The sequence below is a fragment of the Elgaria multicarinata genome, chromosome 9, assembly GCF_023053635.1.
Source record: "Elgaria multicarinata webbii isolate HBS135686 ecotype San Diego chromosome 9, rElgMul1.1.pri, whole genome shotgun sequence".
In the NCBI taxonomy this organism is placed as follows: domain Eukaryota; kingdom Metazoa; phylum Chordata; class Lepidosauria; order Squamata; family Anguidae; genus Elgaria; species Elgaria multicarinata.
In genome coordinates this window covers 60,572,857-60,590,769 of record NC_086179.1, presented here as the reverse complement: position 1 = coordinate 60,590,769, position 17,913 = coordinate 60,572,857, and the positions used below count along the sequence as shown (strand labels likewise).

General features: G+C 43.2%; 1 protein-coding gene across 2 annotated transcripts; it reads right to left on the bottom strand.

Annotated features, from left to right (window-relative positions):
* Positions 1-1,214: 1,214 nt before the first annotated feature.
* On the bottom strand, positions 1,215-17,736 carry PUS7L (pseudouridine synthase 7 like). 2 transcript variants are annotated; one of them, XM_063133980.1, is made up of 9 exons: positions 17,664-17,736; positions 14,724-15,643; positions 12,771-12,930; positions 10,003-10,198; positions 9,800-9,898; positions 9,317-9,398; positions 5,599-5,876; positions 3,222-3,275; positions 1,215-2,412 (listed from the first exon to the last, which is right to left on the bottom strand). In XM_063133980.1, exons 1-9 carry the CDS (start codon positions 17,714-17,716, stop codon positions 2,086-2,088), a joined length of 2,169 nt encoding a protein of 722 aa, XP_062990050.1. In that variant the 5' UTR covers positions 17,717-17,736; the 3' UTR covers positions 1,215-2,085. The 2 variants fall into 2 exon arrangements, with proteins under 2 accessions (XP_062990050.1, XP_062990049.1); XM_063133979.1 differs by lacking the exon at positions 17,664-17,736 and adding an exon at positions 16,257-16,494.
* Positions 17,737-17,913: the final 177 nt, after the last annotated feature.

Sequence of the window (17,913 nt, the reverse complement as noted above, 5' to 3'; positions counted from 1 at the left end):
GCTCAAATGTCCGGAAGAAGATATGTTTGGGCAAATTGGAAAAGGCTGGGGTGGGGGGGAGGGAGTCATCTGACTTCATTCATGAAATATGAATGCAATACTGAAAGAATACTTCCTTGAAGCAACTTCCTCTTTACAGTTCAGGGTTGGCTTTGTCTTTATAGCAAGATGATATGCTTTGTAATTTGGTTCTTTTTAGCTTGGATCTGATGAAAAATTCAGACAACTTTTTACAGTACAATATTGTGCATGTCTACTTAGAAGCAAGTTTAATTGATTTCAAGGAGTCTTTCTCCCAGGAAAGAGTGCATGGGATTGTAGCAGTGCAATCTTATATATGTCTATCCAGAAGTAAGCCTTGTTGAGGTTAAAAGGAGTTGCTCCCACAGAAGTGGGTATTTACCACCCAATAGCTGAAGGTCTCTGGGTGGTTCACAAAAATTAAAACCATAAAGTACAACTTAAGTATAAAACTGAAATCACAAAATAAAACCATAATATAAAAATACAACCAGAATAAAAACGAGCAGCAATGCAGAGATTTAAAATACAGATTTTAAACAGCAAATTAAAAGACTAAGATGGTAAAATGTTACAATACTGGGAAAATAGAAAGTCTTGTACTCCTGGTGTTGGAAGGAGTACAACATAGATGCCAGGCAAACCTCTCTGGGCAGCTCATTCCACAGCAGGGGAGCCACAGCAGAAAAGGCCCTCCTCCCAGTAGCCACCCACCTCACTTCCTTTGGTAGGGGCTCACCAAGGACCCCTGAAGATGATCTCAAGGTACGGGCAGGTACATATGGGAGGAGGCGTTCCTTCAGATAACCTGGCTCCAAGCTGTTTAGGGCTTTGAATGTTAATACTAGCACTTTGAATCAGGCCCGGACCTGGACTGGCAGTCAGTGAAACTGGAAAAGTACCCATTGGCCAGTCCCTGTTAACAATCTTGCTGCCCTGTTATGGACCAGCTGAAGTTTCTAGACCATTTTCAAAGGCAGCTCCACATATAACACATTGCAGTAATCTAGATGAGAGGTTATTAGAGCATAGATAATTGTAGCTAGGCTATCTATGTGCAGATAAGGGCATAGTTGGTATATCAGCCTAAACTGATAAAAGGTGCTCAATGCTACCTGTGCCTCAAGTAACAGTTCTGGATCCAAGAGCATCCCCAAACTATAAACCCGATCCTTTAGAGAGAGTGCAACTGCCTCCAGAACAGGTTGAACAGCACCTAGCCAGTCATACAAATCACCCACTAGCAGTATTTCCATTGTCTGGATTGAATCTCAGGCCTAATCTACACGGAACAGGATATTGCACTATGAAAGTGGTATGTAAAAGGCAGGAGCCGCACTACTGCTTTATTGCAGTATTGAAGTGCACTGACAATTGTTGGTGCCCATTGACACATACCATATACTGCTTTCACACCACTATATCCTGCTTGGTGTGGCTCCTGCCTTTTATATACCACTTTCATAGTGCAATATCCTGCTTGGTGTAGATTAGGCCTCAGTTTGTTGGCCTTCATGCAGTCCATTGCAGTGCCCAGGCACTGATTCAGAACAGCTATTTCCTCCCCTGGGTTTGATGAAAAAGAGAGGTAGAACTGGGTGTTATCCACTTATTCATGACACCTCAGCCCACACTTCTGGATAACCTCACTCTGTAGATGTTCAACAGCATCGAGGATAAAACAGATCCCTGTGGAACCCCATGGCCTAGTTGCCACAGCACAGAGCAATAATCCCCCAGCATCATCTTCTGGAATCGGCCATCCAAGTAGGAGTGGAACCGACTCCCAACCCAGGCAACCTATCCAGAAGGATATCATGGTTGGGTACAGAATTGCATCCTCAGTCTCTCTAAATTCTATTACTTCCAGTTTTCTAAACAGTTGATGCAAAACACTGGTTTCATCCCCAAAAGTGACTTTTTATTATATGAATAAAATAAATTCCAACGCATTCTTTTCAGCACCACTTTTCTCCCCACTGAGCTTGTGCCATCTTTAATGAGCGCATCCTGTTCCTGGAAAGTAGTGCTGAACATTGTTATTGTTATTTGTGTTGTTGTTATTTAAAGATCACACTTCATGATTTCTCCCAAACAAACAGTTGCGTAACATGAAGGATCAAGCCAAAATGTCAAATAAAGAGACATTTCTGAATCCTTTCGGGGACTCTCTCCTGTCCCGATTTCATTTTCATTGCCTTTTGAGAAACGATATGACAGATTGTGAGGGTATTTCAGGAGCGGTCTGTAGCAGCCAGGCACATTCAGCTGTAATGCAGGAAGTCTGAACTGGTGCATCTGAAGCCCATCATTGGCAAGCCTTTTGCGATACCACTCCCCCACTTTATTAGTGGGATATCGGACACTGTAACCAGCCATTGGAAGAATAACCTTTGGGAGGAAAAAAGTAGCCTGAGTGTATTTTCATGTTACACACGCACATACACGCACACACCTCGCACCATGGCACAGGAAGCTGCATAGAGGGTTAGCAGGGCCAGTGTCAAGGGTAGGCATGACTGGGCATTGCCAAGGGCCCATGCCCTGGCAGGGGCCAACTGACAAGAGCTCCCTGGATGTGCACTTCATCTTCAGCATTACAACCTGCTTCTTTATCTGCCTCTTGCTCGGACCCAGACTATGGTGGTGGTAAGAAGAAGGAACAGGAGATACCACTGTCTGCTTGATCACTGGTTCTCTACCTGTCACACAGGCAAGCAGTAGAAATGACAAGAAAGAGGAGAGGAGAAATAGCAGCTGGTGGCCACGGTGGTGAGAAAATGGACTCACTGAGGGAGGGCCCCCACAGAAAGTGTCTTGCTCATGGGCCCTCAAAAATCCAGATCTGGCAAAGGACGAAGAAACACAGGTGAGTTCCTGGTCAAAAAAAGGATGCGGGAAAGGGTCGGTGGAAGATGCCTGCCAAACGCACCCAGATCAGTATTTCCCTGCAAAGGGGTCTCTGATATGGGCTCATATTCCTTTCAATTCATGTTGTCCAGTAACGACCCTAATGACCACATTATGCCACTTAACCTAAATCCCATGTTACAAGCGTAAGGTTGTGCCCATTGTGAGTTCGGTTTAAGACCCGTTCATTTCAATGGGTCTGCTCTAGGAAGGACTAACACTGAATATAACCCATAGTGTTCCTTTATTCATTCAAAGCAACACATCCGGTCTCCTCTAAACAAACTTACTTGATTTATTGCATATCGATTGGCCATTTCTTCTGCCGATGTTACCACATGGACCTGGTATAAAAAGTATAGAGGCATGCCTTTTAGTAGAGTTATTCATTATAGAAACCTATCCTTCAAATAATTGAAGATACAGAATAAAAGGTAACTGTTGCTTTAAAACACACACACACAAAGTGTAGACTGTGAACTAATTGTAACTAAATGCATACCTATAGCACAACCCTATCCATACCTACTCTCAGGTGAGAGTAAAGGATTTCAGCCCTAACCATTCTTAAGAGAAAGTGTTTCTAAGTTATTTATTGCAAGGAAAAATGCTTGGTTTAACCAACAAAAAATTAGGAAAAACTATTACTCTTGGATCCTCACTTATCCCATTTCTAATCTCAGAACACGGCACTTTAAATGGTAAAGAATGCAATATAAGTATTAGCCACGCTGAAGTAACATCATGATTGAAGAGTACATGGGCTCCCTATTGGATCAGACCTTTGAGTTTCAGAATTTGGTCTCCATAATAGCTTTTGGAACAAAATAAAAGGCAGATTAAAAACCACCTGTCTCTTTCATTTTTAATTTATCCAGGAGTTTTTAACCCCACCTTTCAGCCAAGGTGAAATATAGTTGCATTATCTATAATGGCCCTTTGTTACAGCCATTTCTCTTCTGTGATTCCATGCACACAGAATTTCATCTGATACCTAGCCATAATTTACGAAAACATACATTCAATTAAGGGGGCGGGGGGGGGAACAGTTCCTAGTCCTTATTATAGCAGAAAAGTGCTTGAAATCAAGACAGTGTTTACAGAAGGCTTCTATATTGTGGGGGGGTGGGGAGGCTTTTATGCCCTGCCCATCCCTTTCTCATGACATACATGTATTTAGTTTATTTATTTTAAGTTATAACATTAATTACTGAGCCTCGTGTGGCGCAGAGCGGTAAAGCAGCAGTTTCTGCAGCTGAAACTCTCCCCACAGCCTGAGTTCGATCCCAGCGGAAGCTGGTTTCAGGCAGCCGGCTCAGGTCAACTCAGCCTTCCATCCTTCCGAGGTCGGTAAAATGAGTACCCAGTTAGCTGGGGGAAAGGTAATAACGGCCGGGGAAGGCAACGGCAAACCACCCCACTATATAAGGCCTGCCAAGAAAACGTCAGCGAAAGCTGGCGTCCCTCCAAGAGTCAGTGCTTGCACGAGAGGTTCCTTTCCTTTTTTCCATAACATTAATTAAATTCTCTTTCCAAGAGCCAGAATAGTGTAAAGTTGGACTAGAACTGCGAAGACCCTGGTTTAAATCTTCACTCCGTCAAGAAGCTGATTGGGTGACCTTGGGCTAGTCACTACATCTCAGCCTAACCAACCTCACAAGGCTGTTATGAGGATAAAATGGGGTGGTGAGGAGACCCATATATGCTGTCTTGAGCAACGGGAGCCCAGATGTAATACATGTACTTCTTCCTCTAACCATCAGATCGCTTCTACCAAAAAAAGGTCTCAGCACCAAGTGTATACAATAAAACTTGAAATTTAAACAGTGTTCTGCAAAGTTGGCAAATGGATACAAAGCTCAGCTTTTCAGGTTTCTTGCTGAAGAACATGAGGTTGTAGTGTTTTGCCACATTGTAGGACCTTCCTCTAGAGCAAGCGTGGGAAGAAGGTAGATTTCCAGATGTTTGGAACTTCAACTTCCAGCAGTCCTGACCACTGGTCATGTTGGCAGGTGTTTATGGGACCTGGAAGTCCAAACATCTGGAGATCTTACCTTCTGCTTACCCCTGCCTAGCATTAGGATGTTCTGAGTTACAGTGGGCATGTTAACCAGACTTGGAAACTCTTCAACTTGTGTCTAGGTTGCAACTCACCACATCCTGCATCAACCAACTCCCTGAATAATTTTGAGCATGTGCTCTGACACACAATTTAACATATAATCATCTTAGACCAAGGGCAGCACTAACCCATTTTACACATTCAGCCTCCTGGATCATGCTATAGTGCAGCCTTCCCCAACCTGGTGCCCTCCAGTTGTTTTAAAATGCAAGTCCCAGCATGCCTGTCTATTGACCATACTGGCGGGAGCTGCTGGGAGCTGAAGCCCAAAATATCTGGAAGGAGAAGGCTGCTATAGTTCCTTAAATGCCTGATGCTTTCAGTTCTCATAAACATACATGACAAAATAAGCAAGTTCAATGCCCCTGCCAAAAGCACCTCTTTAAGCACAGCGTCTAATGTTTATTTATAAACATTAGCATCTAGAAGAGCAAGTGGCTCATCAAAATTTTAATTAAAAAATATACAAAGAGGCCACATAAGGTAGCTGAAATCAGAGCTCCTGAACCAGATAGGTTATCAATATTTTTCAAGCTCCTGTTTACCTTGTCACTCAGCGAACAGCTTTCGGTACATTTTTCAGAAAAGATGAGATCGCCAGCCACGACTCTTGTGCTATAGAGCTTAACCCGGTAGGATGCAGCCTCATTCCAAATTTTACTGCAATACGCATGAACATAGAAAATGCGCATGGAGTGAGGAATGCTGAGCCATCCTCGTGCGCAGCCGTCCTGAGTGATCCCGTAACGGTTCAAGGCACGCAGTAACATCTTCTCTCTTACTTTAAAGTTAGGCAGCATTGCAAGGGTACCTTTGGCATCCTCTAAAAGGCAGGAGAGAGAAACTGATTAAGGGTAGAGTTACACACGCTGCTTCTAATGCATTCCTTCAAAGGCCAGGTGCTGCATCTCAATTGCAGGTTGGGGCCAAAAGGGCAGGATCTTTCAGCACGGAGGTGGTGGGTGGTGCCGATCCCAACTCTTACTCAGTTGCCCATGACTTTCCCTTTCAAGGCCTTGCTTCCAGCTGCTTTCTCCCCAGCACTGGTTCCAGACGCATGCGTTGAGTTTTCTTGCCTTTTGCAGAGGAAGAGCAACGGCTTTCAACATGCATGTAGGCCCACTCGGAGTTATTTGATGTTTGACTTTAAAAAGCTAAAACAAGTAATATTAACAGGAGGGAGGGGATAGTGTGAAACCAATGGTGCACCTAGGTAATTTTAGATGCTGGACTTAATAGTCTTATGGAGGAGGGGACTGGATGGCCTTTTCAATAGCCACATGAATCACTTCAGATGCCACCGACCCTTCTCTTCTCCCCTCCCTGCCACCATTCCCGGTTTTACAACAACACCAAAACCATTTGCCAACTTCAACCATACGTTTAACCACAGCCCCGTCACAACTACAGGAATAAAATGGAGATTGACTCTGCAACCCTGATGCTAAACGCATTTACTTGAAAACAAGCATGATTTTGTTGTAGAAAAAGTTAGAATTTTAAAATGAGCAACTCAAATCATGGCCAATTGGACTGCCTCCAGGCTACAATATGATTTAAAAGTTAGAAGGATGCTGCAGCAAGCAATATCAGCCCTGGCAGGGACGCCAGTCATTGGGCTTATGCTGGGGACTCCATCTCCTGCTACTCTCTAAGTGGACATTGGGGGGACCTTGGACTGCCAGGCCCTGGACTTTAGCCTCAAGAACCAGCACTAGTTGCACCACTGGGTAGAACAGGGTCTGTGCCAAATTCTCCCCACTTTACAAATCAAAAAAAGAGATTTTGGAGTGGGACAAATATTTCCCCCAAATGTTTTGTTGGAGAGTATTTTTACATGTTTCAGTCCTGTTCACTGTTATTGCTTCCCCACTATTTCTCCCCAATTGCTACTTCTTTCTTCTTCTTGGATTAGTCACACTGGTGATTCCAGCTTATCTGGGGTGGTAGAGGGGGTGGGCTAACGTCCTGATGCTATGCAGCTTTGGCTACACAATGACATCATTAAGGGCAAATGGAGCTGATGGAAACTGAGAGCCAGAGAAGGCAACATCTCCTTATAAACAGATCTTTGCAGGAGGGTGTGGGCGGGGGATAAATCTTTGCTTATTTTCATCAATGAAGAATAGTGCCTTTATGGAAGAATTAGAAATTACATTTTCATAAAGCCATCTTCCAAGGAGGTTTGCATCTGCAAAACTCATCACACACGTGTATTTGCTTTTGGAAGTACAGCACAGTCTACATCTACTTATCTCCCAACGTGGACAAATGTACAATCTTGGGAGTGGGGTGGGGGTACTTGCATTTAAAAAGGTTCTGTAAATGATCTAACGTGGTGGTATATTCTGAAATATAGAAGCTGCTCTGTGAGGCGATGATTGCCTCCCAATACTACACAGTTCTTTAGGACACAGAAAAGCAATTAATTCCTGGCAGTTCGAAGAAGAAGTAAGTTACATTAGTGAAGTAGTCAACTCGCTAGGGACCTGAAGTTACACTGTGATCAGTGCAGGGGGGGAAAAAGCCCCAACAGGGGAAAGCACAAGATGGAAATGAAACATTCTGGTGAATGTTCAGAAATCAAAGGAAAATGTTACATTACAGAAATGGTTTTGATGGACAAGACTAATATAGCCCATATTAAGGTCGCATAAACTGATCCTCTCATAGAGGGAACTGCAATAACTACATAACTCTACCACACAATGAACTTACAAGTCACATACGTGTTGTTGTTGTTTTAAGAAAATAATTAAAGTCTGGTGCTGACATCATATTAGTGCTAACCATGTCGAATGGGTAATTATGCAAAGCAAGCAAGCAAATGCATCACTGAACATGACAAGAGAACATGGATTTGCATAAAACGTGCATATGGTAATTTATATGTATAGATGCAGATTTAGAAATACAATATATGTCTCCATAGTTGGACAGACTTTGACCAGGGGCCTGTGTGCCTGTTCAGTCTGCTTTCCAGGTGCTAACCGCTGATGAGCAATTTCAATGCTCTACCTTTTTATGCTTCTGTATCTCAAAAACAGACTTGAACAAGACAACTCTTGAAATAGAGGACCGTCCTCTGTAAATGAAGACATATGGCCACCCTATAAACGGCTTGGTGTGTTAACCCTGACAAAGATTCTAAATTTTTGATGTGGCCTTCTAGATGTTGTTAGATTGCAACACCCATAATGAGGGATTATGGGAACTGCAGTCCAACAATGTCTGGAGGGCCACACCTTCCCCATTTTTTAAATGAATAACAGAACTACAGTTTAACTTGCTGGGCAAGGCTTAGCTCAACAAGTTAAGCAAGGAGACATAAGCAAGCCCAACTTTTTACTTCGCAAGTAGAGAGGCTGAAGAGGCATGAAGAATGCCTTAACCAGGGTTTGCTTGGTGTTAATACCTAAATGTGGTTAACTCAAGCTACACTTTTATGCGCTGACTTCAAACTCTGGTTTGTGGTCAATCATTGACCATGGTTGAGGTTTTAGAATGCCCATAAGCATCGGCTTGGTTTTCTATCCAGCCTCCTTTGAGCCTCGCTACCAACTCTGCCCTACTCCAAGCCCTCTAGCATGTGCAAAACGTTTTCAAGGTGTGGCAAAGATTTCTGTCACTTGTACTTGGATATGAAAAAAGAGAGATTTTCCCTTATTTAAACTCAGTTTCTCTTCAAAGCTTGGATGAGAGGCGGAGGTTGGTATTGCTTGCACAAACGTTTGGATTAGATAAGAAACAGTGAGAGAAACTGCCTGCTATTTCTACTCTTCTCCAAACTGCAGGTGAGAATCTGTAAAAGGCTGGTAGTAGACTGAATTACACAACATTTAAACCTGTAACTAAAACTAAAATTGCTATGCACTGTAAATGACAACATTAGTGCAGTTTTTGTAGAGCAAACAACACATATCTTTTTTCAGCTCCCCACCCCATCCTTGCTATTAATTCTCAGTGGAAATTTTTCCAAAATTATTAGTTATTTCTAGGTTATGAGATGCTATATAAATATATTCAAAAACAATTTTCAGTTTAAAGATGCAAAATAATGAATTTGAAGATGCAAATAAAATAAGGTCAATAGTGTAAAGTGTAAATAGTGTAAAGAAGATGCAAATAAGGTCAATAGTGTAAAGAGCCAGTACTGAGAATGTTCTTATGGTAACAGATCCCTGAGTTTCATCCTACTTGCGCAGCAAAGTTTTCATCCCATAATATATATTTATGGGTAGAAATCAGAAATGACATATTTACCAGTCTGAAGAAAGTATTTCTTTGCCTTATTTACAGGATCATCCAAATCTTCTGGTGTGAAAAATAATTTTACAGCTTTAACCTTTAAAAGAAGCAAACACAAACACTATGTTGCTTTGTGTATGATTCTGAAATGATTCTTGCAGCCACTGTGACAATTTGGGAGCCAAACTTCTCTGGGAATGGGCTTTGTAAATCAGGGTTCTCCCAGGCATACCAGGAGAGTGGGTGGATAAGCAATTGATTATTCAATCAGAACTAAGGATGATTAGACCTTTACCCATGAAGAAAAAGAGCCAATGTGGTACAGGGTCAAACTAAGAAACCTGGGTTCAAGCCCCACCCAGTTGTGACACTCCCTGGATGATCTTGCACCTAACCTACATCACATGGCTATTGTGATGATAAAATGAAGTAGGAGAACTATGTATGCTACCCCAAGCTTTTAGGAGGAAGAGCAGTATAAAATATTTAAGCAAGTACCAGTTCTCCATTCAGCAAAGCCAAGCCGATTTCATCCGTCTGAATATTCTGCCCTTGTCCGAATCGCTGAGGTCCATAGTAATTTATAAAACCATTTTTCTACAAAATTAAAAAGAAAACTTAAAGTGATGTTTGCCATTTTATACAGTACATACAGAACATGCACTTAAAGCATAGGAAGCATGAAGGTTAGAGACATTTACCTTGACATTCTCAATTGCTTCACAAATTCTCTCGGTTAGATTGGCAGAACAGTCACAATTCCGAGGTTTTAAACCTCTCACAATGATATCGAAGTGATTTCCTTGCAGCTGACCAAGCCGAAGTGGGCGGCTCACAGCATGTACATTAGAGACACAGAGTCCTTTTTTCCCAATTGCGCTACCAAGTTCTTTGAACCTGCAGGAAAAAAAGACAATTGCAAATTTTGTGCCGTATTGTTTTACATTTCTATTATTATTAGCTGTTTAAAAAAATTAGCAAAAAAAGAAAAGAAAAAAAGTGGCAATCATTTTAAATAAACTACAAGTGTGTTGCTTTTAAGAAATAAGGAGGGGATGGACCCTCTATGGTTACGACAGTCAAGATAATGCCACCCTGAGTTCCTGAAGAAGAGATTGTATTGACCTTGCTGGGTTTTGTTTTACTATACAAGGGCATGCAAAGGAACTTAAAAGATGAAAAGCAAACGCATTCTAAGCAATATCAACTGAAACTAAAACAAGAGGATCTTGCTGGAAGCTTTTGCCACTTAGTTCAGGTGCACTGCATACTGCAGATGGGAAGTTCTTGTTCTTGAACGCTAAGACAGGCAGGGAAAAGAATAGTGTTCAATGAAAGGGCTCTTTTTTAAAAAAAAGCTTATAAAGGAGAAGGACTAACTGGTAACAGACTGTACGGAGTACTTTGAAAAAGTAAGTAGCTTTGATGGAGACTTAACCTACATTACATTTTTAACATGCTACCACAATTTCACACACAATTCTGCTGCAGTTCTGCTTGGAAAACAGAACAACCCGAACATTTCCTTTGCTTGAAAAGGGACTGCAGATGTCTAAGAACTGAAAGATTAAGTGAACACTTCGAGGCCAGATATTTGAACTGCTGCCTGTGTTTCCAATTATAAGCATGTACGTTACACACCCAAGGAGAGAAACGGCCCTACGAGTTTGTTTTTGTAAGGCTGACAAGCACAGAGTCATTCCGGTTTAGAGAGGGTCGCAGTGCAAAGTTTCCCTTTGATGAGCAACAGATTTTCAGGGATCAGAGCTGAGAGAATGAAAATTAAAGGTTCAGCCCATTAACTGTGAAAATCTCTCTGAAGGCAAGTAACACTATACCATTTTGCTAAATGTCTAGCTGTAGGATAAACACCCAAAGTAAACATGTTTCTCAAGTACCAGCTAATCAATACTTTGAAGTGATGGGAAATCATTTCCATCCTTATGATACTCAAGGAAACAGCTTATGAATCAAACACTGATGGCTTTGAAACCGTTTCTATTGCCCTCATCACTTTACAGCAGGGGTGGGCGACTCCAGGGGTCGGGAGACCACATTGCCTCTCCCCAAACCATACTGGGAGCAATTCCTGCCCAGCAACCGCCAAACTTACCACGGAAATTTGGTGGTGCAACAGAGGAAGGAAAGAAAAGCTTCAAAATAGCACACACACACCTATTTTAAAGGAAAGAAATCAACACTTTCTACCAAAATTTAGCAGGTAACCGCTGTGGTGGCAAAGAGAGGCTACTTGGGCCAGAACCCATGTAATGCCCACCCCACTTTAAAGTTTACCTAAACTTTCCTTCACAGTTTCAGAGAGGGATGCAAAATTCAGCCTTTTGAGGGTCATGGTGAATAGTTCAATAAAAATGTTAATTGGGTCAACATTTTTATTGAACTATAGACCATGACCTCCCAAACTTCTTCTCTCATAACACTAGAAGCTGATTCTAGTATCATCCAATGAAGATGATTTGTGGGAGATTCGGGACAGCCAAAAGGAAGTACTTCTTCTTTGAACTATGTAATTCACTAGAATATGACGATCTCTACCAACTTCGATTAAAAATTCTCTAGAACTGTGGACACTACTTTTCTTTGAAAGGGATATAAAAGAAAATTGTTTTAAGGTGATGTCTACATGTCATATCACTGCATACATCCAAATAAAAATAAATAAGAACTATAATTCTAAATGCTAGAAATATTGAAGAAAGGGCAATTTCTATCACCTATTATTTCTATGAACATATTCTGCTATTTTCAGTTGGGAGCTCCATCAGATGAGCGTTTGATTGCACACTCGTTACTGGGCACTCACGGATTTTTGCGGGCCCCTCTCATGATGTTGTCTGCCTTCCGAGCGCCTCCCACCCCTTCTTGCCTTCTCCATGTCACAAAAAAACACCCCAGTGAGTCTGAATTAAAATTAAGACGGAACTTGCTGCTATCTCCTGCTGTGTGCAGGAGAAGCAGTGCAATCAGAACGGCCAGCAGAATGGGCCATGTGCATGTTGTTTACTTCCTCTTTCAAAAGAGGAAGTAATGAGCAATGAAAGTGGGGGTGGAGAAGCAACGGTAGGGAAACATGATTTCCCTCTGCCTGATGGAGCTCAAAGGGTTCATACCATATACACAGTAACAGCTTCAAGATTGTTTCTGCAACTCCAGCCATTTAAGAAAGGTTAGATAACATATGGGAGAAGCCCGTATGACAAACTTAACATATGAATAAAGGGGAAAAAAGACTGAGATTTTGTTAAGGACTGAATACCTTTTATTAGTTTCTCTAATATCAAATATTCACTTCTCTAATATCAATTCTAACCTTCTATTTTGTTTCAAAATGTTAAGGAATTGAAATAAAATGGTACATCTTTTTAATCTGCAATCTTTAATAGATGGTCAAAGTAAAAAAAAAAAGAAACACAGAATTTTATTCAAATAATGATGCTGATTTTTGTACCTTTTAGGAGTCACCTTCTTCACAACCATAGCTTGGTATGTAATAGCCTTCTTGTCTTTAATGCCTGTGTAACTGAAGTCTGAAGGAAGCACACCAAGTTCAGAAGACAAATAACTAATTGCTTCAAGGGTTTCCAGGTTCTCTTTTTGGAGAGTAAAAGCTGCAACAACATTATTACAAAGTCAGTGCACCCAGTTAGAATGTTTTGCCCTGAGTGTATAAATGATGCCCCTCCAAGAGCTGTACAAAAGCAGTATTTGTTGATACGATCAAGTAGGAATCAGTTGAGAGATAGGCAAGATGGGATTCTTTACTGCTTAAACTTTGTTCTAAAGAGATCAATGGAATTTAAACTAGCTTATATAGAAATCCCTGGTTTAAGACGTTTCTAAATGTCAGTAAGTGCAGTAACAAAATGATCGTAGCTGCCTATCTGTACATGTAGCTCCCCCACAAACCAAGAACATTCTATGACACACTATGTGATAAGCACTTTCCAGATATGACATCTTAGCTGCTACAGTACCAATTCTAGTACAATAGCCAAAATAAAAAGAGACTTTGATATTTCATACTTTTAGAACATAAAAAGAGCCATGCTGGATCAGACCAAAGGTCCATCTAGTCCAGTATTCTGTTCACACAGTGGCCAACTAGCTGCCCAGGAGAAGCCCACAAGCAGAACATGAGTGCAGCACCACCCTCTTGCCACTGTTCCCCAGAAACTGGCATGCATAGGCATGCTGCCTCTGATACTGGAGGTCACACATAGCCGTTCGGAATAGTAGCCATTGATAGCCTTCTCCACCTCCTTTCAATGGCATGGCCAGAAAATTTTCACCTAGATCCAAACTAGATGTTCATTCACACAGTTACAAACTACACGAATAGGTTTTTTTAAAATGCAAATTGCAGGCATGGGGGATCCGAAGCAGACCTTCAATGGGGGCAGAAGGGATTAACTGTTAACCTCTGTACCTAGTGGTACGAAGGAGAAAGCTCTCATGGGTATCAATGGAAGCTTTCCTGTTGATAGAAAGAGTAAGCATGAGTCTCTAAAATGCCTGGGAGAAAAGAAAGGTCTTTGCTTTGCACTAAATAGATAACAACGTAAGTGCCAGGTGAACCTCTTTCGGGAGTTTATTCCTTAAGTGGTGTGCCATCACTGAGAAGGCTCTCTCTCTCGTAGCCATCCACCTAGCTTCCTTTCACATGGACATTTAGAGGAAGGCCTCCAAAGATGACCTAAGGATCTGGGCAGGAACATGATCCGAGATGGGGAACCCACCCATGCCATTTACACTTTAAACCAGGGCAGCATGCACCTCCAACAAAAATTGTACATATTAGCACTATAAAGCATCAAAGAGGTCAAATTAAGCTTAAAAACAAGTGATATTTGACCCATTTACGACACTAGCATAATGAAGCCTTTTTATGACTTATTTGGAGGGTTCCTCAGCACCCTATGGGAGGAAATGTCCCCCAGACATCCCAAAGTTGTCCACCCCTCTTTAAATCCCTTCACACAGTTGCTACTTTCAGGAATGGCACTCCATCTACCTTGGTCTTCAGAAATAAATTTTCCAGGCTGCTATAACATGCCGGCACTGACATGATGCTCTGCTAAATTAGGCCCTAATCCAGTTGCCCAAAATGGTGGCTGTAGGGCCCATATTCCCACCCTCATTGCCCTGTGGATAAAAAGGGATTTCCTCCACCCACAGCCCAAGCACAGTAACTGCACCAGAAAGCTCATGCCTGAATCCACATTATAAAATGGACATGCATCTGAATCTAGCCTTCCCTGCATCTGTTGTTTCTGGTCTTTTAAGGGAGTTGGTTGTGTATTTTTCTTAATAGTTATTTTACTTAACATAGATTTCACTGAAAAAGAATCTGACACAATATTTTTTAGAGGCTTTCAGAAAAGTGTTTTTTTTTCACACTTACCAGTATAAGATTCCTGCTCCTCCCTGCTGTCAGCATTAGCCCTTTTCCTAGATCCACTTTTCTCACGAAACCTCACCATAATTACAACCTTTTGCTGAGAGTCAGGGAAAGACTTTGTTTCCACAAGCTTTCCAAATTTTTTACTGAGAAAATGGTGAACCACCTTACGGTGTTCCTTATTCTCATCAGGTCTAAAAGCAAACTTTGAATTTTCTAATTTGGCATCTAAAAATTTTAGAAAACCACACGCCTCCTCTTCGGACACCAGCTGGCAGAGTTCTTGGAAGTCCTGGTTTGCTTTTATGGCAATCTCACCACATTTTGTAACAGTGACTAAGAAAGGGTATTCTTGTCTGATTGCGCCATGCAAGCTGGCTCGAACCTTCTTGTCAAGGATTGGCCCAAGAGAGAATTCAGTAAGTAGAACGTCTGTCTCAGATTTTGAATCCCATGCTGCTTTTACTTTGCAAGCAAACTGATTAAGTTGCTGCCTTACAGATTTATCTAAGAAAGAGTCCAACGTGACAGTTTTGTCAAGGTGGCATTCAAGCACATTATTAGCTTTACCGTCTTCAATTTCTCCAACAGAGGAAGGATGACATTCTGAGGTACAGTGAATACTATCATCTTGCACTCTGCAATATCCCTCATCCATGCATGGTTCTGGAAAAGCCAGCCTTAGAATTCTGGAATTCTGTTGATAGCTCCTAGTTTGTTCAGAAAGGTTTCCACTGGAATTGTGAACGGAATCTGTTGCAATCTCATTAACTAACTGTCCAAATGTATTAATTTCTGTCACTATGAAGTCACTTGGGAATGTTTTTATATTTCCACAGAAGCCAACATGATCATTCACATAAGTGCAAGAGTGGAGTGTCACTGCTGTTCTAGAATCTTCTTCCATTCCAATATTGTACAGCCTGGAAAAAAGATTGATCAAGCCAACTCTCAGAATGTGTTTATGTGTGTTGAGAATGGGAGTACATCAGGAGAAGTTAAACTTAGTGGAAGTAGTTTACATTTGTTTTAATTTAAACAAAGCCAGCGTATTTTTAAACTCTACTGTATATAGTACCAACGCCAAAATCTCATGCAAAAAATATATTTCTGAACGATGGTTGAATAAACACTGTAGAATGTGTAGCAGAAGCTTCTTATCCTCTTAAAATAAATGTGTCATATTTTGCACATCTATTTACACTCACTGCTGCCCTCTACTGCAACATACCAAAAATATAGTCAGTGAATTAAAGAAAGGACTAGCAGGACCAGCATCAGGGAACTGATGTCAAGGGTTGGCACCTTAGGGCAGCTGCTGATGGTCCAGTACTTTGGGAGGGTCCACTGGCACTGCCCAGCTGCTGCTAAGGCGCAGCACCCTTTGGGAGGTTTTCCTGCTGCTCTCTGCCATGTACAGAAACAGCACAACATTTCCTTCCCCTCTGGTTCAGAGGACAGGCTCCACAGGGCAGCTGCTGTTCTCGGGCCCACAAAAAGTGCAAGGAATGGCAGCGGCTGCCTTCAGTTGCTCACCTGCCATCTCCTTTTGGGAGGTACAATGGTAAGGGTGGGGTCTTCTGTGCTGTGCCCAGCAATTGCAGGTGAGCCAATGGAAGAGGCTGCTGGTGTGTTACTCTCTTTAGATGGCCAGGTGGGGAGAAGAAGAGGCAGCAGGGCTGCCTTGCAGGAGGAGCTGCTACCCTCATTCAACAGCTCATCCTCTCTCTCTAGGCAGCACATGTGGTGGATTTGGCCCTATGGCACTGCTGAGAGAGAGAGAGAGAGAGGCAGGCCTTTGCCCACTTGTTCTCCCTCCCTCTCCAGGTAGCACAGGCAAGCTCAAACCCACCACCACTCCACCCAAAGGGGGAACCGAGGCACGTAAGCAAGCAGTTTATTGCTTGTGCAAAGAACAGCAGCTTCATCCTCTTGCTCAACCTGCCCCGTTGCACATGCTCACTGGGTGGTGCGTGGTGGGGATTGGGCCCAGAATCCCTACTGTGCCGCCCAGAATGGAAGGAACGCAAGCAGGGGTGGCAGCTGCTCCTGTGAGGAGCAACCATAGCGTCGGCTAGCTTACTCTGGGTGGCCCCCGCTGGACCTGATCCACCCTACCCAGTGGAGGCTGGTGGGTCCATTTTCGGTGGGGCTGTGAATCCATTCTGGGTTCAAGTCAGAACTCTAACGGAGCTATCCAAGGTGCTGAACCTTAGGCTTAGCACCTTGGATAGCTCCTTTAGAGTTCTGGCTGCTTCTGACTGGAACCCAGAATGGATTCACAGCCCCACCCCACGCCCTCCACTGGCCCTACTGTGCCAAAGAGAGGGAGAGCAAGCAGGTCGCGCCTTTCAGCGAGAGAGGGCAAGTGAGGGCCTCGCTGTGCAGCCATTAATTGCCTAATCCTTCCAAGGGAGAGGAGGGCGCGAGTAATCATGTAGGAGCAGCGCGATCCCCACTGCGGTGCAGAGCACCACCACCGTCCCGCCTGCAGCGAGAACGCATCAGCCACGCGAAAGGAGAAGCAGCACGCTCCGCCGTCTTGTCCCTCCTCTTCCTCCTGCCTCTCTGTTTTGGGGCAGCATGGTGGGGAGGACTGGGCTCAGTATACCCCCCCATCCCCACGACCACCGCGACATCCACCCACCCACCCCCACCCCACTACCCGAAGCAGAATTCTTTTTTGCCTGCCCCAAAGTTCGTTGAAACTTCTTCGTAAGCCTGAGGAGGGTTCGGGCTGTTCAAAACAAAACACCTGGCAGGGACGGTCCCGGCCATGAAAGGCAGCTTCCACCTGCCACCCAATACAGGAGGGGATAAAGAGGCGGGACCAGAGAAGCAGAGCATACCACCTTCCTCAAAATAATAGGGGCCGCCCCAAAGGCCAGGAACGGAAAGGAGGACCAAAAACAGAAAAAAGAGGGGGAGGGACTGAACCATTACCGGCCAGCGTGGGAAGAGCCGCTGAGGAACCCGTCCCGCTCACAAAGCCCCATACATTCCGAGTCGCCAAGAGCGGAAGAGGGTGAAACGCCCCGCTGTCTTTTGGATAGCTTTCTTTCGGTTTGGGGGGAAAGCCTCCTCCCCGCCTTCCTTCTCGATGGCCCAAGCCCGTTGGGGCGGGCTACGACGCATGCGTAGAATTCGGAAAGCGAACCCGAAGCGAAAGGGAAGTGGCAGCGAGGAATTCCCG

What these genes read in the sequence shown, in the direction of transcription:
- PUS7L (XM_063133979.1), bottom strand. Translation starts at nt 16,429, where the DNA reads ATGAGGGTAGCAGCTCCTCCTGCAAGGCAGCCCTGCTGCCTCTTCTTC. An exon ending in GCTGTTCGCTGAGTGACAAG is followed by an intron (nt 3,276 to 5,598) that starts GTAAACAGGAGC and finishes TTTTTATACCAG; the next exon opens with GTCCATGTGGTAACATCGGC. An exon ending in ATCGATATGCAATAAATCAA is followed by an intron (nt 2,413 to 3,221) that starts GTAAGTTTGTTT and finishes TTCCTCCCAAAG; the next exon opens with GTTATTCTTCCAATGGCTGG.